The sequence below is a fragment of the Mesoplodon mirus genome (assembly GCF_964341445.2).
Source record: "Mesoplodon mirus genome assembly, chromosome: 13".
Taxonomy (NCBI): Eukaryota; Metazoa; Chordata; class Mammalia; order Artiodactyla; family Ziphiidae; genus Mesoplodon; species Mesoplodon mirus.
In genome coordinates this window covers 20,665,554-20,693,489 of record NC_138989.1, presented here as the reverse complement: position 1 = coordinate 20,693,489, position 27,936 = coordinate 20,665,554, and the positions used below count along the sequence as shown (strand labels likewise).

Here is a 27,936-nt window from a genome sequence, read left to right as displayed (position 1 = left end):
AAATGACACAGAAGAATCAACAAAGCTAAAAGTTGGTTCTTTGAAGGGATTAATAAAATTGAAAACCACAGGCTAACCCTAGACTTTTTTTTTTTAATTACTTTTAGTTTTTCGTGCTGACTGTGCATGGACTGGCCCACATGGGTGCTGGGGTCGTACGGGTTACAGGGGGAGGCAGAGGAGAGAGCATGTAACAACCTCCAAAGTTCCTCTGTTCCAGACAAGCACATGTTCACTGCTCAGCGCTGGCCCCCCTGCTCACTGCTGGATCCTTCGGATGCTCTGCACCTGGAAGGTCTGGGCATGAGAGCCCCACTCCCGGAAATGCTTGTAGTCGCCTGAGTGGTGGTCACACTCCAGCACATACTGAAAACCTCGGTAGCCAGGAAACTGGGAGCCAACCCAGCTGGAAAAGGGAAGAGGCAGACTGTCACCCTGAAGAGGTACCAGCATGGTGATCAAGACAGGCACAAGGGGACCCCCTGCTGCAAACACACTCCAGCCATCCTGGACTTCCTTCCCTGGCGTTCCTGCCCAGAATGTGCCCTGCTCTCCCCACCACTGGGCCCTTTCGATCACGCTGTTCCCTCTGCCAGTAACACCATTCCAACCCTTCTTTGCCTGGTTAAGTTGGATTTATCCTTCAGGTCTCAGCTCAGTCATCACTTCATCAGGGCGGTCTGACAGTCCCCTATTGTACCTTTGTAGCACTCATGTAATTAGGTAATTAACAGATGATTTGTAAAAATGTCAAGCTCCTCTGCCAACAGGAAGCTCCTGGGTGTAGGGGTGTGTGTGCCTGGTTCATCATTATCTAGTGCTTAACATGATGCCCAGCACAGAGGAGCTCAATAAATATTTGATGAAGAAAGGGAGGGAGGGAGGGAGGAAGGAAGGAAAGGACAGAGGGATGGATGGAGGGAGGAGGAAGTGAGGAGTCTTATTCTTTCCCCCTCCCGCCTTATTCAGGGGTACCTCCAAGGAAAGGCTATTCTTTTTTTTTTTTTTTTTCCGCGGTACGCGGGCCTCTCACTGTTGTGGCCTCTCCCGTTGCGGAGCACAGGCTCCAGACGCCAGGCTCAGCGGCCATGGCTCACGGGCCCAGCCGCTCCACGGCATCTGGGTTCTTCCCGGACCGGGGCACGAACCCGTGTCCCCTGCATCGGCAGGCGGACTTTCAACCACTGTGCCACCAGGGAAGCCCGAAAAGGCTATTCTTTCAATTCATTGACCCCCGCATTGTTTAGGACTAGATAAGGATTGGTGTCTCGTTTTCTGAGCTTCCCTTTCCCTTTCTGTAAGAGGGAAGTGGACTCAAGAATCACAAGAGGTCCATCCTACTCTGAAACAAGATCCTCCGGTGCTTCCCAAGAAAACTAAAAAAATAAAGTAACCCTACCTCCCACCTTTGCCCCTGCCAGCCAGGAGCCAAGGGGTACCTCAGAAGGTGACTCTCATATCCTATATAACTGAGGATCTCACACCTCAGCCATCCCCTGGGTGAAAAGGGTGGGAAGGGTCAGTGAGTCCTGGGCTTGAAGCTGAACTCAGTTACCTACCTGCTGTTGGATGTGGAGCAAGTTGCTTAACCCACATCTGTTTGTTTACTGCTGGGCATCCATCCTCTCCTCTTCTGGTGACAGACCCTGTCACATCCACCTGCCTCAGTCAATGTGGGAAAATCCTCACTCTAGCAATGAGCATGTGACCAGGTCTAGCCAACCAGAGCACCCCATTCCTGTGGGCATGGTGATTGGTTTAGAGTTGAACCCATGACCCAAGCTGGACCAATGAGAGCCTTTCCTGGAACCTTTTGTGGAATCACTGAGAAAAAGACACTCTCTTTCCCTGGTGCTGGCTGGAATATAAGGATGAAGCTGCCATCTTAACTTCACATGAGAAGAGCTTGCCTAAAAATATAGCCACACTGGAGCAGGCAGAGCAAGAGGGGGAGAAAGATAGATCCCTACTGTCGCAGCTGGATCCAGCTGTGCCTGAAGCTAGTTACGGGGGCCAATAAATAACCTTTGAGCTTAATATCAGTGTGATCTGGGTGTCTACTACTTGCAATCCCAGAAATTTTGCCTGATAGCTCCCTGTGCCTCAGGATCCTCCTCTAGAATGTGGGCATCAGATCCCCAAAGTCCCCAGCATACTGTTTTCACAGGAGGTGTTCCCTTCCCTCTCAACATCCTCTCTGTCCCTGCCAAGCAGAGCCTTGCATCCACTTACGCCCCCGAGTTGACGTGGAAGGAGCCCACTTCATTGCCATCCCAGCCCATGGCCTGGAGGGAGGAGTAGTCATCGCTCAGCTCTCCTTTCTTGCCCAGGAAGTTCTCTTGCTCAAAGATGGTGAGCCTCGAGTCGCGGTGGTTCTGCAGGTACAGGGAACAGAGTCAGAGCATCAGGTCCTCAGTCGGAAACCCAGGAGCCTCTGCTGGTCCCTACACCCCTGTTCTTGTCTCCAAAATCAGCCTTCCTTGAAACTTTCTGGAAGGACAGTAAGGCAACAGGCACCAGAAACCTTACAAGAGGTGTACTGCTTGTCCTTCCAGAAATTCCTGTTTCAGAAATTTACACAAAGAAGATAATCAAGGAAAAAAGAAGCCCTGTTGATAACAGGAGGGGGCGGGGGAGGGAAGGGAAGGGGGAAGAGAAGGGAAAAAACAACCTGAATACCCGATAACAGAGGATCAGGTACACTGGGATATTGCACTACGGTTAAGAGAAGGGTGTGGAGGGGCTTCCCTGGTGGCGCAGTGGTTGAAAGTCCGCCTGCCGATGTAGGGGATGCGGGTTCGTGCCCCGGTCCGGGAAGATCCCACATGCCGCGGAGCGGCTGGGCCTGTGAGCCATGGCCGCTGGGCCTGCGTGTCCGGAGCCTGTGAGAGGCCCGCGTACCACAAAAAAAAAAAAAAAAAAGAGAGAAGGGTGTGGAGATCTGGGTTCGAATTCTGACTCTCCACTTAGCAGCTGACTGAGCTTAATCATCTAAAGAAAAAATGTATGGGGACTTCCCCGGTGGTGCAGTGGTTAAGAATCCTCCTGCCAATGCAGGGCACACGGGTTTGAGCCCTGGTCCGGGAGGATCCCACATGCCGCGGAGCAACTAAGCCCGTGTGCCACAACTACTGAGCCCGCGTGCCACAACTACTGAAGCCCGCACGTCTAGAGCCCGTGCTCCGCAACAAGAGAAGCCACCGCAATGAGAAGCCCAAGCACCGCAACGAAGAGAAGCTCCCGTTCGCCGCAACTAGAGAAAGCCCGCGCGCAGCGACAAAGACCCAACGCAGCCAAAAATAAATAAATAAATTTATTAAAAAAAAAAACAAAAACACGTCACACAGCATTTCTGAGCCTGTTTCCGCATCTCTAAAATGAAACTAACCACATCTGCTTTTCAGGATTGTTTTGAGAACGAAATGAAACCAGAAGTTGTAAACTGGGTAAAGGCAGAGATTGCGTCTGTGAGAGGCCTTCTGAGTCCCCGTATTGGCGAAACGCCTGGGCCGTTTGTAAAACAAATGAACATTCACCAAATGATATACTAGGGCGCTATGGAAAATGATGCCATAGGTGAGATTTAATCATCTGGGAGAGTGATTGTGATATACTCGCAGAGGGAGAAAAGCTGGTTTCCAAACTTCAGGTTCGTTATGATTCAATTTTTATAACCGAGTGATACGCATGTATAGATATATAGATACAGATGGATATACAGATCTAGACATAGATACTGATATCAACACTGCAGATATAATCTGTGGGTAGCATATAAGACCAAGGAAATCTCCAGCACTGATAACAGTGAGCTTTTGTCTCAGAGGTGTGGGTGTAAGTGACTTTTATTTTCTTATTCGGCCATATCAGGTTTTCCCCTGAACTTTAGGTGATAAATATGTGTGCCATGTGATTTAAAATCCTTAAAAGTTGTTTTTGAAGGAAAAAAGTATACCTTTCCAAGCCTCAGTTTTTTCATCTGTAAGATGGGAGTAATAATGCCCACCTCCACCCATACTCTGTAAACAGTAGCAAAAATATAAAATCAAGAACACTGATAATGAATTAGGAACAAGAAATAGAACGCTTCTTCCTCACTTGCCCTGCCATCTCTGGCACCCAGACTCTCCCACTGTCCCTCAGTCATGAAAAGAAGGACACAAAACACGGAGGAGCTCATATTATAACCAAAGTTGCAGTGGGCAGAACGTCTGTGGAGGGCTCTGTCCAGATGCTATACGTACATCCTTTTACCCCACAACATAGGTACTGTGGCCCCATTTCAAGATGAAGAGACTGAGGCTCAGGGGAGGGACTGCCACCTCACACAGCTTGAAGCAGTGACATGAGGATTTGAACTCTGGGACATCTGGTTCCCAAACCCCCACTGGAGGGGATCAGGCCCCCCCCAGGCCCAGGCAGTGGCAGGACTCACAGCGCAGGCCACGGGCCGGAAGGAGGTGAGCCTCTCGGCGGGGTAGGACGTGTTGCCACTCCAGGCATCCCAGGACGGGTACTCACCCCGCTCCAGCACATACTGCTGCCCTTGGAAGCCGGCGTGCTCAAAACCCACCCACCTGCGGACAGAGGGTAGAGAGGGCAAGAGGTTAAGAGGCCCCCCACCCTGAGTTCTAGACCAGTGGTTATCAGGCAGGGGTGACTTTGTCCCCCAAGGAAGCATTTAACAATGTCTGCAGGCATTTTTAGTCGTCATGCTGGGAGGAGGGAGCGGAGGGTTTTGCAGCTGGCATTTAGTGAGTAGAGGCCAGGGAGGCTGCTAAACATCCTCCAGTGCACAGGACAGCCCCCCAGCACAGAATTACCCGGCCCCAAACATCCAACCTGTTGACATGGAGAAGTCCAATCTAGACCTAGTAGCCCACTGCCTCGCTGTGCGTCCTGTAGGTAGGGGACCGGCTCCGTGCAGGTACCTGGCACTCCTGCACGTGTCCCTCTAGGCCATGTAGATGAGGCTTGACCACATGCTGACTTAAGCCTTGGCCATCTCATTACTCTCTCTCTCTCTCTTAACAAAACATATCTCATGCTCAGAGCCTCAGTCAGGCAACAATGTTCAACTACGGAATGCTAGTATTATTATTATTTTTTTACTATATTTAGTTATAGTTACCTTCTACTTTTGGTGAGTGATATTGGCTTTTGATTTGTGCCTAACAGGGACATTTCAGACCCAACACTGGGTTTTAAAGGTCTGCCCCCGCAGGGCTGCCTCATCCAGTGGGAAGGCTCTGTGTGAATGGCGCCCCTTACATTTGAGCAGTGCACAACCTGCACGACCTTACACTGCCATCCTGCACACTCCCCAGCATCTCAGACCCAAGGAAGGCACACCGGTACAGTTAGAGCCTGGGAAGATAACACCTAGAACATCTAAAAGTCCCAGCACCCCTCTCTAGATCACTTCCTGTCTCCCCCACCCCGATTCCAATCCCCCTGGACTCACGCTCCACTCAGCACTTTCAAAGATCGCACAGTCTCAAAACCAAGCTCCAGCACACTGGGGCACTCAGCTGTGAACTCATGCCGCCGGCCTTGGAAGCCCTCCTCATCCCACACCACGATCTATGCGGGAGAGAAAAGGTGGAGACGCGCTTCAGAGTCCCGTGAGCGGTTAGGGCTTCACCCCAGGACTCAGGGTGGGGCAGATCAGGTAAATCAGGGATTGCAAACTCAGATGCCTCCAGGGGCCAGGAAAGGAGCGTGAGGGCTGAGAACCCAGGAGCACAGGCCCTGTGGAAGTGGGTGGCGTCTGCTCAGCGCCACCTACTGTTGCCACATGATAATGCGACCAACTGTTCAATTTCCCAAGACAACCCCTATATCTGGACTTTTCTGTGGACCTTCCATGTTTTCAAAGGCTGATGACAAACTCAAAGGTTGGTGGGGTTTTTTTTCCTCTTTTTTAACACAGAGGAAGTCAAAGAAATCATGCCCAGAGACTATGGGCAATTACCAGTTTGCCATCTCTGCCAGAGAGACCGTTGAATTTGGGACCATAAGACACAAGTTCAAATCAAGACCCCAGTGTGTGAACTTGGGCAAAACCCTCTCTCTGTTGGAGCCTTGAATGCATCCTCTGTGAAATGGGCCCTCATTACCGCCCACCAGGGGTGAGGTGGGGATTCAATGAAGGTGGGGGCGGTGGTCCCCAGGACCTGGGTTCGACCTGTGCCCTCCCACTTCCCAGGCATCGCCCCCTTCCCGTGCCTCTTCCTACCTTCCAGTGTCCCGCTGACTTGGTGCACTGCAGAGACATGTTGCTTGTTTCCTACACAAGAGAAGAACGTGATAAGCTTCTGCCCTGACTCTCTCCCCTCCTCGAGGCTGAAGTCTAGTTTGGGCTGATTGGGATCCAGATGGGGTCCAGATGTGCCTGAGGTTGGGGGCAAAGTGCGGCTTTGGGCTGTCCCTCTCCTACCCTTTCCATCTGTGACCAATACCATCTCCTTTTCTTCCATCCTACCGCTATCTCAAAATGTACCCATTCTGGGTCCCATTCCTCTAAGCCCTGCTCTGTATTGTTTTATCTGCCCACTATGGGAAATTTTCTGCGGCTGCTGGTGGGCGGATGTTTCACCCCAGGCAAGAACCAAGGTGCTCAGCTTAAGAGAGCCTCCTAAAGACAGCATCTGACCCAAAAAGGGAACTCTAATAGTGGAAGTTGAGGCAACAGGATTGCAGGAATAATTCTGGTTTTAAATGGGGGTTGCAGGTACTGGTCTTGATGTCGGGATCCTAGTTAGGATGCCTTGGTTAGGATGAGGATGGCATTCAGGATGGCACAGTGATGTCCCCAGGATTGGGGACCTGGGCTCCCCTCCCTCTGGATGCTCACCCAGAGCTCAGATCCCACTCCTCCGAGCCTGGGACTTACCGAGATGGACCCAGTGAACATGCCAGACCTGGCACCAGCGGAGGTCAGGCTCTTATAGGCAGGGAGGAGAGAGGGCCCCTGGGGGACAGAGCCCTGACTCAGCAAGCGAGCAACGGGAACAAAAGCCAGCCCCAGCTGGAACTCCAATAGAGAGGTGTCAGCAGCATTGGCTTCGGCTGGGAGGGAAAGGTCAGGTTGCCCCCACTCAGGGATTACCCATGAAGAAGGCAAGAGGAGGAAGGTCTGCCTTAATCAGCTCCATGGGACTCCTGACTGGAGAAGGATAACAAGCAGTAGACACAGAGTCTAAAAACCTCGTCCTTCCTAGCTGTGTGACCTGGGGCAGGTCATTTCCCCTATTTCTTCCTGGAAAATGGGACAAGAATAAACTATATCACAGGACTGGTGTGAGATTATGTAACATGCCTGGAACAGACATTCAACAAATGCCTATACGTTTCCCCCTCCCAGGTCCCTTCCTCTTCCGGTGGGGGCAATCAGGGTAGGCTTCATGGTGGAGGTGGCATTGAAACTAGGCTCTGAAGGGTGAGGAGGATTTGTACAAAGTGAGATGGAAGGAAATGCTTTTGCTAGGCAAAGCTGCAGAGGTAGGAATATGGGGCTGGTGGCCTGATGGTGCTGGAGTTCAGGGACCCTGAAGGAGAGCAGAGGGACACAGGCAGGAAAGGTGGCTGGGCCAGGGCCTCCAGGGCCCACAGAGCTCAAACAGGAGTCCAGAGGGCTCTGTGGGCAGAATGAAGGCGCTGGTGGGTGTGAACATGCTTTGCAAACTGTACCGCACCTGTTGAATATCCAGGGTTTGTAGAATTCGCTTTGTGCGCCCTCTCCCCACACTCCCACCCTCTGAGTTGGCCTAAGAGGGGGCTTTCGCAGCATGGGAAAGAGCATGGCTGGAAACCAGATCACTCTGGGTGACCTGGAGGATGTCCTATGTCAGCTCATGGCATTTAAAATGGCAATATTAGTTCCCTCCTGGGAGGGTTAAATGTAGCCCTATCAAATGCATAACTTTAATATTAGGTTGCCATGAAGATTAAAGGCTAAGAATGTAGGCTCTGTAGCCAGACTGCCCGGGGTTGTGTCCCACTCTTGTTGGCTGGGTAACCTTGAGTATGTTACTTAATCTCTCTGAGCCTCAGTTTCCTTATATGTAAAATGGGTATAACAAAGTAAATTGGGTTTAGCCTAAGAGATAGGGGTATTGTGAGGGTAAGTGTGAATTACACATGAACAGCACTTGCTGTTCCGGAACTTCGCCTGGAACATAACATTCATCACGTGTCTCCATCATCATTGTCATCGTCATTGCTAATAAAAAAAAATTACTGTTGACACATCTGCACTCCCATGTTTGTTACAGCATTATTCACAATAGCCAAGAAGTAAAAATAACCTAATTATCCATCAATGGATGAGTGGATAAAGAAGAGGTGGTATATAGATATAATGGAATATTATTCAGCCTTGAAAAAGAAGGAAATCCTGCCATTTGCGACAGCATGGATAGACCTTGAGGGCATTATGCTAAGTGAAATAAATCAGAGAAAGACAAATACTGTATGATTTCACTTACATATGGCATCTGAAAAAGACAAAATCAGAGAAGTGGAGAGTAAAATGGTGGCTGCCAGGGCCTGGGAGGTGGGGGAAACAGGGAGATGGTGCTCAAAGGGTATAAACTTCCAGTTATAAGAATAACAAGTTTGGGGACCTAATGTACAACATGGTGATTATAGCTAATACGTATCATATACTTGAATGTTGCTTAGAGAGCAGATCTTACATGTTTTCCCCACAACAAAATAAATGGTCACTATGTGATGGGATGGAGGTAGCAATCATTTTGCAATTTGTAAATGTATCAAATCAACATATGGCACACCTTACACTTACACTATGTTGTGTGTTATTTATATTTCACTAAAGCTGGGGAACATGATTACTCTTAAATACAGGAGGGCATCGTTTTTTTGTTTTTTGTTTTTGTCTGTTTGTTTGTTTGCAGTACGCGGGCCTCTCACTGTTGTGGCCTCTCCCGTTGCGGAGCACAGGCTCAGGACGCACAGGCTCAGAGGCCATGGCTCACGGGCCCAGCCGCTCTGCGGCATGTGGGATCTTCCCAGACCGGGGCACGAACCCGTGTCCCCCGCATCAGCAGGCAGACTCTCAACCACTGCGCCACCAGGGAAGCCCCAGGCATCGTTTTTAAGAGCTTGGGTTCAGGAGTTAAAAAGATGTGACTGGGACTTCCCTGGTGGTCCAGAGGTTCAGACTTCGCCTTCCAGTGCAGGGGGTGTGGGTTCGATCCCTGATTGGGGATCTAAGATCCCACAGCCTTCGTGGCCAAAAACCAAAATAAATAAATAAATAAATCAGAAGCAGTATTGTAACAAATTCAATAAAGACTTTAAAAAAAATGGTCCACATCAAAAAAAAAAAAACTTAAAAAAAAAAAGATGTGACTCCCAATTCCATTTTACAGATGAGGAAACAGGCTGAGAGAGGGGAAAGGGACTTGCCTCGGTTTCCTCATCTGCAAAGAGGATTAATCTCAGAGTCCCCACCATCATAATGAGGCTTATAGGAGCCAAGTCAATCAGATGCTCCCAGTGGAGCCATCCAGCATGGGGCCGTGCACCCCCTACCTCTGCCCTCACTGTTTGGCTGGCAGCCCATTACCACAGGGATCATGGAACTGCCCCAGACATCTTGACCTTGAAACCCAGACCTGTGGGTGGCCCCTACCACAGGCATCTTGGCCTCCATTACGGTGGCTGCCCCATGCTGCGGTCGCTGGCCCCCTCCCAGGCCTTGGCCTAGGATGAAAGGCTGAGGGGGAGGCCAGGAAGTGAGGCGGGGGTGGGAGGGCAGAAGGCAGAGCTGGCCCCAGGCCACGGTGACCTCCAGGCGCAGCCGGGGAATCTGGGTTCCTGGACCCCCATAGAAGAAGCAAAAACCTATGCAGAATCCCCTCTCCCCGCCCCACCACCACCTGGGGCCAGGGAGTCAGACTGCAGGCTGGCCTGGCCCAGCAGCGCCCCTGGGTCCCTCCAGCCCTGGCTCTACTATGAGTTCGCCCTGTGTGACCTTGTTGAAGTCCATTGTTCTACCCGGGCCTCAGTTTCTCCATCTGTGATATGGGGGGATTCAATGATGTGACTTCTGGCATCTGTTCCATTGCTCTCTTTATTGCTCTACCTGACATCCGTCTCTCTCTCTGTCTGTCTCTCTCCCCATCACCGTCCATCTGCCCCTCTGTATGTCCATCTCCATCATCCCTCTTTCTCTGTCGCTCTCCAATTCTCCCAATCTGTCTCCCTATTTCTCTCTCCCAACCTGGTTTCCCTAGCTCCCCTTTACCCGGGCCAGTTCCTGACTCTGACCTCTCTGTACCCTAGTTTTGCTCATCTGCCAAATGGGTATAATGAAAGTGCCAAATAAGGTGGGTTGTCCTGGGAACTGACCAGAGGGCAGCGGTAATGCATTTAGCGCTACTCACAGTCCCCTTCTTTCCTGTGTGGCACCCCATAGGGATACCTGTGCAGCACCCCATAGGGATACCTGTGCCACTAATAACTGCAGACACAGAGGCCCCGAGGGATAGAGACTTGCCAAATGCCACACAGTGCAGAGTGGCTGAGCCTGGACTCAAACTCAGGTCCCCTACCTTCTGGGGTCTCCCCTTTTCCCTGCCCCAGGATTGGCAGCCAGCGGGGACCCTGTGGGCCCATCCCCGGCTGGGGTTTGTGAGAGCGGCATCCGGGCAGGGGCTGGGCAGAGGCGAGGCGATGTGGCTACTGGCCAGGGTTTCTGCTGTGCCTGCTGGGCTCACAATGGAAAGTGCTGCTCTTCGCAGGAACTCGGCAGGGTCAGGGCTCTGAGGCCCCTGACTCTCTGCCTGGGGCCTGCTGAACCAGCTCCCCCTTTGTGCCACAGACAACAGGGTCTGGTGTCTGCCAGACTATAAAATGGGGGGTCGGCCCCTGTCACCCACTGCACCAGCCTGCCCTCCTGCCTGCCCTCCAGCAGGAAGTAGCAGGGCCCCAGGTAAGAGGGGACCCACCGCAGCTAAGGGCCCCAGGGGAGGGGAGGGGACAGGACAGAGGCAGAGAGAGGGGGAGGCAGAGAGAGCAGGAACAGAAGAGAGTCAGGGAGACGGGGTAATCAGGAGAAAGGCAGAGAGAGAGAGAGAGAGAAAAGATAAAAATAGAGACAGGCAGAGAGGAAGAGAGGGAGGGAGGAAAAGAAAGAGAAGAAAGACAAAGAACAGATAGAGAGAGAGAGATGCAGAGGTATAAAGAGAGCAAGATACTGGGGAGAGAAACAGAAAGAGAGACAGAAGCATAGGCAGAGAGAGAAGTAAAAACAGAAATAAACAGGAAGGCAGCAAGAGGGAGGGGGAGGGGAAAGGGAGGAGGTGGGGGTGGGGGGTGGGGAGGAGAGAGAGAATATTGAAGGAATGAGCACATGTCCAGAAAGGAAGGAACCCAGCTACCATACGAGGGGAATGTTGATTCATAGACTGACTTGGCTGGGGTCAGGGTGGGGGTAAGCAAGCGCCTGGAAGCCACAGATGTGGCCCAGATGTGTGGCCTTGCCCATCGTGGGCAGAGCACCCCAGAGTCACCGCAGTCTTTCTCGGGGGAGACACAGGGAGGGACCTGCTTGCCCCAACCAGCTCTTTCTTACAGAAAGTGTTCAGGAATCCACTGCCAGAGGGTCTTGATGATCTGCGCCATCAGGGGGTCCTGGAGCCCCCTGGAAATTGTCTCCAAAATTAAAGGGGGCATTTTTTCCCCCTGGGGACAAGGACAAGGCGTTCTTCAAACACTCAAAGGCGTCCATGACCCCAAAGTAATGAGGAACTACTGGAATTGACCAAAGTCCTCTCCACCCAAAGCCTACACAGCCACAGCCTCCTTTTAGATCCCTGCCATGGGCTAAACACGACCTCCTGGAGCCTTCTTTCGCCCCAGTCCCAGGCCTGTGTCTGCACCCACACACCCGTTCCCAGGCAGTACCAGAGGCAGCAGTTTGACTGGGAAAGGAGAGAGGAACATGCATTCATGCAATCTCTGAACAGATGTTAATTGAGCATCTCCTGTGTGCCAGGTGCTGAGCCAGCTGCTGGGGATGGAAGGATGAAGCAATCAGAATAAGTAAATGGCAAAGCCCAGTTGCTGGGTTTGTCTGCTTGCACTGAAATTGGAGTCCTATCACTTAGTAGCTATGTGGCCTTGGGCAGGTCATCCCCCACCCCACCGGACCCCACAGCCTCAGATTGCTCAGAGGAGATAAGAGGTTAGGTGAGGGACTGGAAGCGTTCATTCATGAATGTAACAGAGCCTGGCCTCCCTCAGGCTTTCCCTAACGGGACTTCTTGTTATGAATCTGCTGAAGCAAGTTGAGGTTGCCCAAACCAAGAAGCATGATAAGTGGTAAGAAGCATGATAAGTGACTCCGGGGGTGGGGGCAGAGGAAGGACATAGCAGGGGGACAGCGAGGACACGGCCTGGTGGAGGCACCGGCAGGGTCTGAAGCCTGGAGAAAAGCATAACAGGGATGAGTGGTCCCCAGACAGGAAATCCTTGACGGCAAAGGGAGATGGGGACAGAAAACTTCCAGGCTTCTGTTTTAGAAGGAGAAAGACTAGATGAATTCAGAGAAGCCTGAGCACACAGGGTGATGGGGGATGAGAGCCGGGGAGGCAGCTTGGGGGCGCCATCCCTGACTGAACCCAGGCCGAAGGGTTCTTTACAGACTTTTGCAGCTGGGAACCATGTCTCAGCCAGCGGCCAAGGCCTCGGCAACAGCTGCGGTGAACCCAGGGTCTGATGGGAAGGGATCAGCCCCGGGCTCCGGCTCCGCCCAGGCCCCAGCCCAGCGGGTGCCCGCTGCCAAAGGGGACCTGCCTCCCGGGAGCTACAAGGTGAGGACCTAGGGGCAGGGTGGCTGGGCTCCACCCCGCGCTTCCTCTCCCTCCTCCCCTTACCCCTCCCCTCCCTCTTCCTCCCCCTCCTCCGCTCCCCTCCCCGCCAGTCTGCGCAACCGGCTTGCACCTGCTTACAGTTTGTCGCATTCAAGAAACAGATGGAGGAGAGAAAGCGGGCTGGCTTAGCATCAGGAAACGGCTGTCCCAGGAGGTCCTCCAGGGCAGAAGGCCAGCCTCAGACCCTCTTGAAAAGTGTTCCAAGCGGTCGGTCAGGCTGAAAGGGCTCCTGGAAAGCGAGGCATCCGGTCCCCTCGGATTGGGTTGGGTTGGGTTTCAACCTCGGGTGCACAGAACTGGGTCATTTCACCACCCTTGGTTCATGACAGGCTGTCATGCAGTCCACCCCTGGCCAGATTTGTAGTCGCTTATGTAATAGTTAATTTCAATTTAATTTTTAATAATACAACACGCACCTGCAAACCCACCACTTGTGTGAAAAGCCAGGACTTGGGTAAACATCCTCAGTCTAACTTCAAAGTGTTCCCGCCCCACTCCGTTCCCACCTCTCCAGCCCCCTACCTGCCCCACACCGTCCTGTGAGCCCACCTCCTTCCTCCGCTACGCGAGGCAACTGCCATCCTCCCCCCGTCCATCATCTATCTGCTTGCTTGCTTTTTTATGTTCTTTGATGCATTGTTCTTTTAAAAGTATATAAGTGTATTTTATTTGTTTTTAACTTACTGAAATATACCGTATGTAATCTTTCTGGATTTTTTGTTTTTCTTTTTTCTTCCTATGAGATTTCTTTTTACTTCCTATGAGATTTCTAATAGTCACTGATACTGTTGTGCATTGCTGTGGGTCATTCGTTTTGGTTGCTGTGTGATGTTTCAGAGTGTGACCGTCACTCCTGGGTGATTGGTAACTTTGCTGTCGTGAACGGCTTGGTCAGGGTGTTCTTAGCCATGTCACCTGCAAGAGTTTCTTTTGGGCAGATAAGTGTAGGAGTGGAAGGGCTGGGTCAAGGGTATGTGAACGTCTCTCCCTTTTACAGCTGGAAACTGAGGCTCAAGAGAAGGCGTCCACTTGCCTCGGCTCAAGTGAATGGCAACGTTTTCCCAACCTGGGACAACAAACAGATAAAAACCAAAATTGGATGCTTAGTGAGAGGAGGGGATTAGCCCACATTTACACAGGGGCCCCTGCTTCTGGCCTCCCCTATGGTTTGGTGGGTAGACTGGTGATTGTTTCCTGAGCATCAGCTCTGTGGCAGGGGCTGGGGCTTGGAGATAAAGAAATGGATCCACCCCATTGGTCCTTGGAAGGGTTGAGTGAAAGGGGAGAGGGGTGCATAGAGATACCCAGAAACAAAGCAGCAGTGACTGTGTAGTGTGTTACTTGTGCTGCCGATGGGATGAGCACAGTGGGGGGGAGCACTCAACCAAGCTCACCCAGGGAGAGGGTATCAGGGAGGGCTTCCTGGAGGAGGTGACATCTGCACCTAGGACAGGACAGGGGACATGAGCTCCAGGATGGGAATATGTGATGAAGAAGGCATTCCAGACAGGAGGAAGAGCACAGATAACGGCCTGGAAGGAAGATCCATCAGTTCCTAAAGATGGTACAGATATTAAGTTCACAGACCTTGGCTCATGGCAAGCTCTCGTGTGATCTGGGCACAGCCTGCTCTTATTTACATAGGTACTTAATGCATATTTGACCTGGAGCCTCTCCCTGCTCACTCTGCCCCCTTGGCATGGGGGCTTCTCTCCTGCAGCTGGTGGTCTTTGAGCAGGAGAACTTCCAGGGCCGGCGGGTGGAATTCTCCGGGGAGTGCTTGAACCTGGGAGACCGCGGCTTTGACCGAGTGCGCAGCCTCATTGTCATCTCAGGACCGTGAGTGTTGGGCAGTGGAAGGGCACTTCCACAGCCCTAGTAAAGTAATAAGAAATAACCGTAGCTGCCATTTACTGGCCACCCGCTCCACTCCATGCCTATCACCATGCTATTAGAGACACATACAGTCATCCCTCAGTATCCGAGGTGGATTGGTTCCAGGATACCCAGTAGATAACAAAATCCTCGGATGCTCAAGTCCCCGTAGTACAGCCGAACCTCCGTATCCGCAGATGTAGGATGCATGGATACTGGGGCCAACTGTATATTATTTCCAGTACTTCTTTCAAACCCAAGAGGGAGGAAAGAGAGGTATGATTCTCCTTCCCATTTTACAGGTGAGGAAACTGAGACTCTGAGAGGTGATTTGATTAGCATAAGGTCACACTGACAGTAAGTCATGATTCCAGGCTCCAGAGAGATGTTTTTTCTGCTATAGAAGGAACCCTGCCCATCACTGATAGCAGGAGGAGGCCAAAGAGCCAGGTGTCCATTAGCTGTCCCCTCTCCTGGGCATCAAGCAGCCTTAAAGGTAATAATAAGCATCTGTTGAGTACCCATTAGTGCCAGGCACTGCCTGAGGGTTTTACCTAGATGATCCTACAGTGCTGTATGAGGTAGGGGTGATTCTTATTCCCATTTGACAGATGAGGAAACCGAGGCTCAGAGAGGTTAAGTCCCTTGGCCAAAGTCACCTAGTGGTAAGTGGTAGAGCCTGGGTTCAACTCAGGTTGATCAGTTTCATCTCTAGTGCTTTAATCACCATGCTCCACAGCCTGCCCCTAACTCTCTGGGCTTCTCTGGGCCTTAGTGACCCCCATATAAAACAAGAATAATTGTCCCTTGGACATAGTGGCTGCACCAACTTCAGCCCCTGTGCACTAAGCTCAGGGTGCGGGGCCAGCCCCCAGATAAGACCCACAGGGCCCCCTTGCCTCTTGTCTCTCCAGCAAAAAAGCCCTCAAGGAGTGTGGTCAGCCTGTATACCCAGCATACAAAGAGCAGAGATAAGCTTTGAGGTCAGACAGGTCTGGGTTTGAGTCCCAGCTCCCCTGTTTGCCTCCTTCAGTGCCCAAGCCTCAGTTTCCTCATCTCTGAAATGGGCAGAGTAATGGTCCCCACTACCCTCCACTGGATTATTCTAAGGTCTGAAGGTGATAATGCAGCATGGGCCTGGCACTTTGGAGGCGCCCAAACATGGCAGGTGGCAGTGAGGACTATTTACCCTCCCTGTTGCCCTGTGAGTTTAGCCAAGTTACCCTGGGCCAGGGTAGGCTGGTAACCTCAGCCCCACCCTCAGACTGCCCAGCTGGGAGCAGAAGCTGCTGGATGTGGCCAGTTTGGGTTTTCAGGCTTTTTTCATTGTCTATGACTCAAACCCAGAGTATCTCTCCTTAAACAAAGATGCAGCTGGTCTTTGGTGTGTGCTCTGGGACTGCACCTGATGGGAGAGAAAAGATCCTGTGTTCCAGGGCCCTGGCTCTGTGTCAGGACCAGCAGGGTCATGGGAAAAACAGTGGTGGAAAAAAAAAAATGAGGGGATGAGGTGGGCAGGGGGAGGGGAGGAGAGGTGTGTCCTCACATAGATGGGGAGGGGAGGCATGCCTGCCTGAAACCTAGGAGACCTCAACTGACACCTGACACCATCATGTGACTTTAGACCAGTGACTTAGCCCCTCTGAGCCTCAGTTTCCATATCCGGGAATTCAGATTCCTGCCCTACCTCTCTCCTTGCTTGTAAGACTCAAATGAACTGTAGGAGATGAGAAAAGGCACTAAAATAAATATTGACAATTCCTCACTCATGTAACAGGTCCTCACTGGGCATTATGACTCCTGAATAAGACAGTTTTGGGGGAGGGTGGCAGGGTGGCAGGACCACATCACCGTCTGTCTTTCCATAAGCTCAGATCTCCAGCAGCTTCCCTTCCTCTTTAGTCGTGAGAGATATTACTGATTATGCTTTCTCTTTTAAACTCTCACAACCTCCTGACAAGGTAGATGCAATCATTTCTTCTCCTTTTTGGAGGCCTAATGAGCTTAAGTGACTTGCCGAAAGTCATACAGAAAATAAATGATGAACTGGGATTAGAACTCAGGTCCATCTGTTTCCAAAGTCTATGTTCTTAACCCCTACAAGGCACCATCTTCCAAGGCTCCCTTCCCATCCACCCATTCATCCATCTGTAGATCAACCCATCCATCCATCCAACTGTCCATTCATTCTCCACCCATTTCTTTATCCCTCTATTTACCCCTCCCTCCATCCATCCATTCTCCATCATGCATGCATCCATCAGTACACTCATCCATAGATCCAGCCATCTATCCTTCTATCCACCTACCCATCCACCTGTCCATCCACTTATCTACTCATCCATTCAACCTCCCTCCCTCCCTTCCTTCCTTCCATCCAGCTTCCTTCCTTCCTCCCTCCCTCCCTCCCTCTCTCTTCTCCTCTACTCTAGACTAGGGAGGACCGAGGCAGATTCACCTCTGTTGTGGAAGAATAAATCTGCATCTTCAATTCTGTCACTCCAGTGTGGGTTGGCGCATTCCTCAGACAAGACTTGAGGCTCCTGGGACACATTCTGTTTCAGTCTGTGGTGGTAGCCCATCCCCCCTCCATCTGCCCCATCTCCTCTGGGTAGAGGAAGGTCCCAGCAGCCCCCAGGGAGACAAGACTAATGTCAGTGACCCCTCAGCCCTCTCATGTTCCCTCAGAACTCCTGAACACATAGAGAGCAAAGTTCAAGGGGCTCCTTAGTCTCAGCCTTCTCATCTACGAAATGGGGATCATCTTATCTCCCCCAGAATCCCTGGTCCCTCTAACACAAGCTTAGTGCCATCCTCAATCAGGCTGCACTGAGAAAGCCCCCATCTGACATCAAGTTTAGTTAGTCCTTTTAGAGAACTGAACACCTGCATATGCACAATCACATTTAATTCTCACAGGTATCTGAGAGGTGAATATTACTATCATTTCCCTCCCACTGCCCTCATACCAATTACTGTCTTCTGTATGCCAGGCCAGTCTTTACCAAAAATACAGGTGGTTCAGGCACCTGTATCAATTTTTCCCAACCCCCATACCTCCAGGACTATTATTTATTTAATATGTTTCATTTTAAATGACCCTTTTTTGACACAAGTAAACATATATCAAAAGAACCTTTGCATCACTTTTACAAACGGACAGCTAATATCATCTGCTATAAGTAAAAGATATCCATAAACAAATTTATACAATGAGCACAGTATAATAGCCTGCTCAAGGCTCTGGGTTGGTGGCCTGTTCTTCCTTTGCTACAAAGAGAGATTAATAAGTGTTAAAGAGGGCCTCCCTGGTGGCGCAGTGGTTGGGGGTCCGCCTGCCGATGCAGGGGATACGGGTTCGTGCCCCGGTCTGGGAGGATCCCATATGCCGCGGAGCGGCTGGGCCCGTGAGCCATGGCCGCTGGGCCTGCGCGTCCGGAGCCTGTGCTCCGCAACGGGGGAGGCCACAACAGTGAGAGGCCCGCATACCGCAAAAACAAAACAAAAACAATAAGTGTTAAAGACACATTAGTATCCAACAAAGGCTTTCTCCTAGCTGGAATCCGTTTTTTTAAAAATGTCTTCTTATGTGTTATTTCTCCCAAGTCCTTATAATACTTAAATTATGTGTAAATCCTACATCTGGGGAAACATTTTGCTCGTATAATTACACACATTGTCTCATTTAATCCTTCACCAACTTCAAGAAAATAGGCATATTAGATGAAGAAACCGAGGCTCAGAGAAGTGGAGCAACTTGCCTGTGGTCACACAGCCAGTCAGTGGCATAGCCTGGGATCAAACCCACCGGCCTTGGGGCTGCCTTGCAAGGGGAAGATCGGCTTCTGCTAACGATTCCTCTCCTCTCTGCCTTTGCCCCTCCTGACTCTCCCTGCCCTCCCCATCTCTCTCATGTCCAGCTGGGTTGCCTTTGAGCAGTCCAACTTCCGGGGGGAGATGTTCATCCTGGAGAAGGGCGAGTACCCGCGATGGGACACGTGGTCCAGCAGCTACCGCAGCGACCGGCTCATGTCCTTCCGGCCCATCAGGATGGTGAGTGGCTCCTGTACCGGGCCTGGGGGATTAGTGCGGCAGGGCAGGAGCAAGCATGAGGTCTGATGGCCAGGAGAGCAAAGGAGTCAGGTGAGCAAGAAAAATAAAGAAGGAATGGTAGGCAGGGAGGTGCAGTGACCTCTGAGTTGTCCAAGGCCAATGGCTCTTGTGCTCAACAATTCATAAGGCATCCCTGATACACTCATCGTGTGTCCAGCTCCTACTAGGAGCCCAGGGCCAATGGAACCTAGTTTTTTCCTTCTCTGCTGCTGTCAAGAGTGGACTGAACCTCCCAGATGTTGTCTTCCTTAACTCTCTTTGTGGAATGTTTCTAATTGCCGACTGCACATTAGACACTCCTGGGGAGCTTCGAAAAATCCCAAGGTCCATCCAAATCATCAGACATGCAGGTTGAAGCTCGTGTGATAGCTGAAAAGAGGGATATTGTAGAAAGGCACCATGAAAGGCACCTTATCCTGATGATAAGACTATATACTGAATTAGCCCCTTTATAATGTTTAACTAAAGTAAGTAGCATAACTTCAAGAAGACTCAAAGCCAAATAGGTGGAGTTATCTCCAAGCCAATCACAGGTTTCTTCTAGAATTATGTTGATGATGATTCATGAACCAGCCACATCTTCACTCACCAATGTTAGTGTCTGATGGTAACCAACTTTTGCCTTCTGAGATGGGAATTTTCATGAAGAGTTTTCATGCATGTCCATTGGAGGCTATCACGTGCCCACAGCCAGCTGTTTTGGCATCACCAAACTTACCTTAATGGATTATCCATTCCGATCATTCCTCGTGTTTTTCTCAAATTGAGGCTGAATTATCAGCCTTAATAATGGACGCTTTGCAAGAATTCGTAGAAATCTTTCAGTCGATGGTCATTATAAGGCAGTCTATATCAACGGACCTTGTTTGGAAGAGCGATCAGCTAGGGCATTTCCAGTAGCTTCTAGAACCTTGCTGTCCAATATAATAGCCATATATGGCTATTAAACACTTGACTCTTGACTAGTCTGAATGGAGGTGTGTAACAGACATGCCAGGCGTTGAATACATAGTAAAAAAGAAGAATAAGAATGTAAAATACCTCATTAATATTGCCATGTTGGCTACATATTGAAATCATCATAATTTAGACACATTTGCTTAAATAAAATATATTATTAGAAAAAAATCCCCGAGGGGGAGGGAGAAATCCGGAGCTTGGGATGAACACACGCACACTACTATATATAAGATAGATGACTGACGGGGACCTACTTTATAGCACAGGGAACTCTACCCAATATTCTGTGATAACCTATATGAGAAAAGAATCTAAAAAAGAGTGAATATATGTATGTATAACTGAATACCTGAAATTAACACAACATTGTAAATCAGCTATACTCTAATAAAAGTAAAATATTAAAAAAAAAGAAAAAAGAAAAAATTCCCAATGCCTGGACCCCACCCCAGACCAATTAAATCCACATCTCTGGGGCTAAGTCGCAGGCACTGATATCTTTTCATGCCTCCTAGGTAGTCTCTGGGTAGCCAGGGCTGAGAGCCACTGGTCTAATTCCTTCTCTGTATCCCTGCCACCATCCTAATGTGGCCCTTCTTCTCTCACACCTGGGTGGCTCCAACTCCCTGCCAGCTGGTTCCCTGACTCCTTTCCAGCCCTCTCTCCTGGGAAGTTAGAGGGATCTCTATCTCGGCCATCTTCCACCTACAGTCATTCATTCAACCACAAACACATTGATGTGTTTCTGCCAGGCTGTGTCATAGGCTCTGGGTGTGCACCTGTGCTTGTTGGGACAGGCAAGATTCCTGCCCTCGTGGGAGGCAGCTACTGAAAACCTAATCACAAAAATGAATCGGTAATGGCGATCAACTGTTGCACGTGCTGCACGGGGGCCATGCAGTGTGCTAGGAGAGGGGAAGAGGAAACCGGGGCTCTGATGTTGGGGAAGAGGGGGTGGGAGTGGTCAGGGGTGACCAGGAGAGACAGCTTGCAAAGGATGGGAACTGAGTCAGCCATGTGAACAGTCTCCCAGGGAACAGTTAGGGCAGAGTTCCTGGAATGAAGATGGAATGGGTGGGACCAAGGAACTAAAATAGGGCCACTGTGGCTGCAGCAGAGGGAGTGGAAGGGAACAGGGTGCAAGATGGGATGGGAGGAGTGAAATGCTTCTCTGGAAGGTTCTGCCCTTTGCTGGCTGTGTGACATTGATCAAGAGCCTTCACTTCTCTGAGCCTCTGCATCCCTGATCATCATAATAAAAATAATAAATTTGCTTGGAGCACTTGGTGTATGTATGCCAGACATCATGCTAAGTGCTCTGTATGGATTAACTCCAGGAAGCAGAGGCTGACGCCCCCTTTTCCCAGATGAGGAGGGCGCTTTGAGGCTGGACAACTGCAATCCTGTGCGAGTCCCATGGTGGCCTGAGCAGACTCTGCTCTCTCTTTCCACACCCAGAAGGCCCTGCTAAGTCACTTCTTTTTGCCCCATTCATACTTCACAGCCCTGACCCAGTCTCTCCTTCCCCAGGACGCCCAGGAGCACAAGCTCTGCCTGTTTGAAGGTGCCAACTTCAAGGGCAACACCATGGAGATCCAGGAGGACGATGTGCCCAGTCTCTGGGTCTACGGCTTCTGTGACCGCGTGGGCAGCGTAAAGGTCGCCAGCGGAACGTAAGAATCCCTCCTGTGGGCCCTCATCCCCTGCTTCAAACTCAGACAGATTCGGATGCCGTTCCCCTTACAGGATGTGACATCAGACATACCGGAAAGGTCCCAGCTCCTCCTAAATTCTCTCTGTGCCAGTGGCTGGGATTCCACGAAGAGAGCTTCATCCCTCTGGGGAGTGGAGTCATTTGTTGACGAACAATGTAAACAGACCTAACAAGTCGTTCTAAAAAGTGGGAAGATGGAGCGAATAGGGACTCCTGACCCTGTATTTGGGTTGGAGGAATAATTAAGTACAAGGGGCAGAGTTGACATGAGTGGATGAGTCTGGATGTGTCTAGGGAAAGGGAATATTCAGGGAAATTGTAGCCTCTAGGGACAGGAGTAGAATGACATCTGAGAGGTGAGACTGTGTAATGAAAGGTCCTTAACCCCATCACTTAACCCCACCCCAGTGCTGTGGGACCTGGGTGAGCCACATGCCTTCTCTGTGACTCAGTGTTGCCATCTATACAATGAGCTCAGCAGACTCCTTATTCCGAAGGACTCCTTCTGCTCTGAACTCTCAGGATTTGAAGCTTTCAAAACAGAGCCCCATGTCCCCATGTCCATGAGAACACAGGGGAGGGCCGGATACCCGAAGGAGGTCACTTTATCGATCCCCCTGCCTCCAAACAACCATGCCAGACACCCCTGGTCTCCTCTAGGCAAATGTAAGGTGTCTACCTCTCCACCCCAGACTCTTTCTGAGCTCCTGTAACACCGTCAGGGCTCTGACCTTTTTCTTGCTCTTTTCTCCTTCCCTGAAACCCAGTATCCCTGCATTCAAGCAATCTGAAATTTACTAAACATTGCCTGTGAGCCAGGCTCTGTGCTCAGCACACTGGGGGAGGCAGAGATGAAAAAGGGCCAGTTCCTGCCTTCAGGGGGCTTACTCAGTCTAGCAGGGAGATGTCAGTACACCTGTGAGATGATGTCCAACAATAATAGGTAAGAGATGGTCCCCACAGGAGGTCAGAGGAGGAAGGAAGGTTTCTGGGACCGGGGTATGTGTGCTGGAGTGGAGGGTGGGTCCGAGGCTTATCTGGCAAGGCTGGAACTTAAATCAGACTTTGAAAGATGGGCAAGGGGGTCTGGGAGAGGCCTGGAAAGACCCTCCCAGCAGAGGCAAGGACAGAATTAGAAATAAATCATGGATAATAACTGGTATTAATTACTTACTGTGGACCAAGCACTGCACTAACTACTTTCAATGAATAGTTATTGAGTCTTTACAACACACCAGTGAGGCAGGTATGTCATCATGCCCACTTCATAGATAGCAAGCTGGTGTTCTGATAAGTCATCTACCTAGTAAATGGCAGAGCTAGGATTTGAACCGATTATATCCGATACCAGAATGTGTGTTCCCAACCACTACACGCAAATTCACTTTCATGCAAAGGAAACCATTTTTTGAAACAAAGCTCCCCCTTCTTATCTGCCTCATTGCTAACCAGTCCCCAAGCCCTATCTTCACTCCCTTTAATCCTGTTCTCTGAGCTCTGGGTCACCACTTTCAGTGGGATGTGTATTAATCTCCCTACCATGTACATGTAACCCACTTAGTAAGTACTTTAGATGCATTTTCCCATTTGGCCCCCAAACACCCTAATAAACCAGCTCCCATGACCATCCCCACTTTCTAGAGGAGAAAACTGAGATCTTTCAGAGAGGTGAGATCACTGGCCAAAGCCAGCAGGAAGCCAGCAGGAAGGGGCAAAGCCAGGACAGAGGAGCCCCCGGTGAACCCAAGCCCAAACCCTCACAGGTGAGGGATGGAGAGCAGACTGCAGGGATGGATGGATGGATGGAGAACTGACTGGTCAAGGTGGGGGTCCAAGTGCCAGGTAGTGAGGCTAGCCATCTCCGTGCTGTCCTTGCTTTCCTACCAGCTGGGTCGGCTATCAGTATCCTGGCTACCGCGGGTACCAGTACCTCCTGGAGCCTGGTGACTTCCAGCACTGGAATGAGTGGGGAGCCTTCCAGCCACAGATGCAGGCTGTGCGCCGCCTGCGTGACAGACAGTGGCACCGTGAAGGCTGCTTCCCCGTGCTGGCTGCTGAGCCCCCCAAGTGAGTCTACACACCACTTTTCTCTCGTGGCCCACCCTTCCGGCGGCTCATCTTCCCCATGCAAATAAAAGTTCCTGAAGCCAAAATGTCTCCTGGGTCTGTGAACAGATGGATGCCTCAAGGTCCCCTGTCATTGCTGGCATGTGATTTCCTCTGTCTTGATAATTATAATAATAATCAAAACAGTGAGCACTGCTAAGTTCTTTACATTCTCTTAGTGTATCTTTTGGACTACTCTAGGAGGCCGGTATTATATAGTTATTCCTATTTAACAAGTGAGGACATTGAGGCTCAGAGAGGGAAACTGACTTGCCCAAGGTCACACAGGTGTCAAGTCAAAATCTGAACCCAGGCAGTCTGGTTCCAGAGCCGCGCTCTTAAACAAATCTGTGTTTTCAAATTCTACTCCTTCAGGTACCACTCTCCTGATTTTTGCCTTCTCTGCTTACCACCTGTTTTGTTAGTTACTTAACATTTTTATTTAAATAAATAATATTATGTGCTTAAATGCACTGACTTGTAAATAAAATTTGATAACACTACAGGATGTGGAAACAGGCATCATATGGTATAGATAGAAAGCAGTCATATAAGTAAATACAATTTAAAGAAGGCCAAGTATTGAATTCTCAGCAGACACCACCGCTTGCTGAAGGTTTTAGCCTGCAACCTGCTTGCTCTTTGACAAAATGGGTGATTAGCAAGAGTCAGAGAGAGGTCTGAAAGACACGCTTGCCCAAACTGAGATGTTTCTCCCTGATTTAATCAAAGAAGAGTAAAAAGAGGTTTATTTTCTTGTATCTGATTTAGTGTTATTTAATCCTGGGTCCAAGTTCCACCTAGAATCATCTCTCCTGCTACAAATGGCACATGCCCTGCTCTGGAAATCTACATCAGGCAGTATTGACTCCTGAATCAACAAGTAGCATTGATTGATGTTATTAACCATTAATCTATGCAGGAAGCCTAGGGGAGGTGTTGCCTGGAGGACGGGATATTTGAAGAGGGCCTTGAAGGATGGAGCAGGAGCTTGCTTGGTGGTGAATGAGGGAGATGACATCCCAGGCAGAGCAAACAGTATGGTCCCTGCTACCCCATATGGCACCTTTGTGCAAATGATAAAAAGATGCTACTTCCTCAGGACATTTGACTGCCATCTGCCAGAAAGTATTGGAATAAATCTGTGATGTCTACCATGTCATTATGGTACCCTTGTGCAGTGTCCAACCTGCACAGCTGTACTTGGCAGCCATGGAGCAACATGTGCAAAGGCACAGAGGCTGAGAGAGCTTGTGGTGGGTCCAAGCTTATTAAGGTGGGAGGAGTAGTTTGGTGGTTGTGTGGATGGATGTCGGGGGTGGGAGGGGAATGCTAAGTGTGGCAGAAGAGGAAGCCGGAAAGAAAAGTGGGGCCTCGTGACACCCCGCTCCGTGGTTTTGCTGAACTTCAAAGTTGAAGCATCACCTCAGATCTTACCTTCTGAGACATGCATTTTCCATCTTCTTCCCACCCTAGTTCTCCCAACCTCCACCCTCCAATTTGACCAGCATCTTGTGTTAGAAGACAGGCTGTCTTGTCTTGGACCAGAAGATAGGATTCCTGGGTAGGAATCAGGAGATATGGGTGTCAACACTGCTCTACTGCTAGAAGCTACCAAGTGTTGGGCAAATCACTTCCATTCCCAGGAACTTATTCTTCCCATCTGTAAAATGACAGCGCCAATGTTCATCCAGCCTCAAGATTCTGATGCTGGGATTCTATGGTTCCAAAGTTCTGTGATTCTCCAAGATTCTGTAATTTATGTCTAAGTGTCCACTATTCTCTGATTCCGGTGTCAGGCTACATAGATTCCCATGCTCGGTTCCTAAGGTGTGTGAGTGCAGCTCTAAAATTCTACTGTGGTGGAATCACACAAAACCAACTTTCACATTTCTTCAATGCTAAGACTTCATCGATGGCAAGATGCCCCATGATCTGATGATTTGAGAAAGAAAAAGAGAATTACTATCCATTCAAATATAACACAGCTGCTTTCTGATCACTTAGAATTTTTATTTCATCTGTATTGAAAGAACTATTTTAAACTTACTTAGACATAACTTTTTCAGTGTATCAATCTTGTGAGTCCTATAAAAGAAAAACACAATAGGGGACTTCCCTGGTGGTCCAGTGGTTAAGAATCTGCCTTCCAAAGCAGGGGACGCGGGTTCGATCCCTGGCCTGGGAACTAAGATGCCACATGCCGCAGGGCCTGCACACCGCAACTACTGAGCCCGTGTGCCACAGCTAGAGAGCCCATGTGTCACATACAAAGCCCACGCGCTCTGGAGCCCGTATACCACAACGAAGAGCTCATGCGCCACAACTAAGACCCAATGCAGCCATAAATAAATAAATAAATATTTAAAAGAAAGAAAAATACAATAGACATCCATCAATGAAGTGAGTCCTTAAATTTCTTTGCATTCATAGTCTAGACCTTCCAGATTGCTTTCAACTCAAAGCTGTTGATGTCCTTATTTTCTCACAGGTGTTATATAAAAAATATGCATGTTAGCATTGCTGAAACAATATACACACTTGGCAAAACAAACCAACATAACTTGGAAGAAAATAACAAAGCAATTATTTTATATTTAATTTGTTTTATCCATACATTTATGTAACTTTTGCTACTGAATTTATGAATAAATAAAACACGGTAATAGAAAACAGAGAACAAATAAAAATTACAAGCAAAAATAAGTAACAAAGATAAAAAGAAACAAGTAAAATAAAAGAACATCTAAAAGGGCCAGGAGTGTGACATGAGAGTTATAAACCTATTGTTCCTTCCGTGGGTCCTAGTTCCAAAACGTCTCTTGATATGTGAGCATCTCACCACCTGGAACAGAATTTCAGAGCTTAAATATGTCACATATTTGCCTCAAAACAGAAACTTTCAGTTTCGACTTCATCAGGTGCTCAGCAGAAGTGATGATGAGTACAATGCTGGAGGATAGCAGTAGAGCTGGACTTGACTGAGTGGCCGTGGTGCCCACAGCCTTCTCGGGGGCTTCTCAGCGCTGTTTTGATTCTGCATGAGTTTTGCTGTAAACGCTGGCTTCAGGATGCAATGCCTGGGCAAGCTGGGACGTCACCATGTTTCCACGCTAGATCTCAGCTCATGAATCTTTGAGTCTCAGGCCTTTGGGAAAATAAAGCACCTTGGTTATGGAACATCGTCTCGCACCCACAGTGACCGGAGGCAGCCCACAGCCTTTAGGGCATAGAGACATGGACACAAAGTCAGCGATATGTGTGCAAGAGCAGGATGGGGACGGGAGGACCGCCTGAGGCGTGATCCCTTTTGTGCCAGCGCTAGATGGTGATGGATACACAGCAACTGAGTTTTGGAAAAAGAGCATGGTGCTAGAGGTTCTAGAGAGATGATCATATTTTTAGGGCCACGTTGCCATGACAGCCAGTCATCTGGATCAAGAACCCAAGATCAGGGTACTTTGTGAAGCCTGGGAACCCAACTAGGAAGGATAACCCCACATCCTTCCAGCAAGAGGAGGGAACCTGCCCCTCTATCCTAGCTTCCTGCCTGCTGCTGGGCCACCTCCTTCCCCCACTGTCCTGAGTTTGCATCTCAGCTCTGACATTTACTAGCTCTTGCCCTTGGTCGAGCCCAGTTACCTGATGGAGCCTCTGTTTCCTCATGTGTAAAATGGGAGTAATGGTAATAAAATCTTAAGGGTTGTTGGAAGGAGTAAATGATTAGCTTCAATGTAATTCTTATAAGGTGCTTAGAGCATAGCAAGCATCTGAATCATCATCGGCATCATCTTCTTGAATGTCAGAGTTGGAAAGGGGTTTACAATCCACGTGATTGATTGATTGACTGATTTAGCCACACCGTGCAGCATGCAGGATCTTAGTTCCCTGACCAGGGATCGAACCTGTGCCCCCTGCATTGAGAGCTCGGAGTCTTAACCACTGGACCACCAGGATGCTACATTTATTCTTCCTGCTTTCGATGAATATTGACTGAGGGGCTCCCATATGCCAGGCTTTGTCTAGAAGCTGGGGAGACAGGTTGGGGAAGAGAGAAGAGGCCCCTGACCCAGTTGTTCACAGGCTGGAGAAGCAAACAGTAATGAGCTCGTTCATCTGCCTTCAACGTCCCATCAATTCCCTGGCTGCCTGGTCCAGTGCCCGTCTCATCAGGACATTCGCCAGGGGTGGGGAGGTGGGGCTAGGCTTCCTCAAGGAGGGGACAGCCAGCTTGAGACCTGAAGGGGTTCGCTGAGTTGGGGT

General features: G+C 49.8%; 2 protein-coding genes across 2 annotated transcripts; one reads left to right on the top strand and one right to left on the bottom strand.

The window, feature by feature from the left end:
• Positions 1–38: 38 nt before the first annotated feature.
• CRYBA4 (crystallin beta A4) lies at positions 39–13,059 on the bottom strand. The gene is made up of 6 exons (XM_082640616.1): positions 12,984–13,059; positions 6,239–6,289; positions 5,465–5,583; positions 4,436–4,577; positions 2,233–2,375; positions 39–406 (listed from the first exon to the last, which is right to left on the bottom strand). Exons 1-6 carry the CDS (start codon positions 12,993–12,995, stop codon positions 259–261), a joined length of 615 nt encoding a protein of 204 aa, XP_082496742.1. The 5' UTR covers positions 12,996–13,059; the 3' UTR covers positions 39–258.
• On the top strand, positions 12,696–23,685 carry CRYBB1 (crystallin beta B1; the record flags this gene model as incomplete). Its single annotated transcript, XM_082640615.1, has 5 exons — positions 12,696–12,845; positions 14,626–14,744; positions 18,701–18,833; positions 21,384–21,526; positions 23,455–23,685. 5 exons carry the CDS (start codon positions 12,696–12,698, stop codon positions 23,636–23,638), a joined length of 729 nt encoding a protein of 242 aa, XP_082496741.1. The 3' UTR covers positions 23,639–23,685.
• Between the last annotated feature and the right edge of the window lie 4,251 nt (positions 23,686–27,936).

Excerpts from the sequence above, each read along its gene's own strand:
- CRYBA4 (XM_082640616.1), bottom strand. Across the intron at positions 4,578-5,464 it reads TTGAAAGTGCTGAGTGGAGC|GTGGGTGGGTTTTGAGCACG; the intron begins GTGAGTCCAGGG and ends CTCTGTCCGCAG. Across the intron at positions 2,376-4,435 it reads TCCGGCCCGTGGCCTGCGCT|AACCACCGCGACTCGAGGCT; the intron begins GTGAGTCCTGCC and ends CTGTACCTGCAG.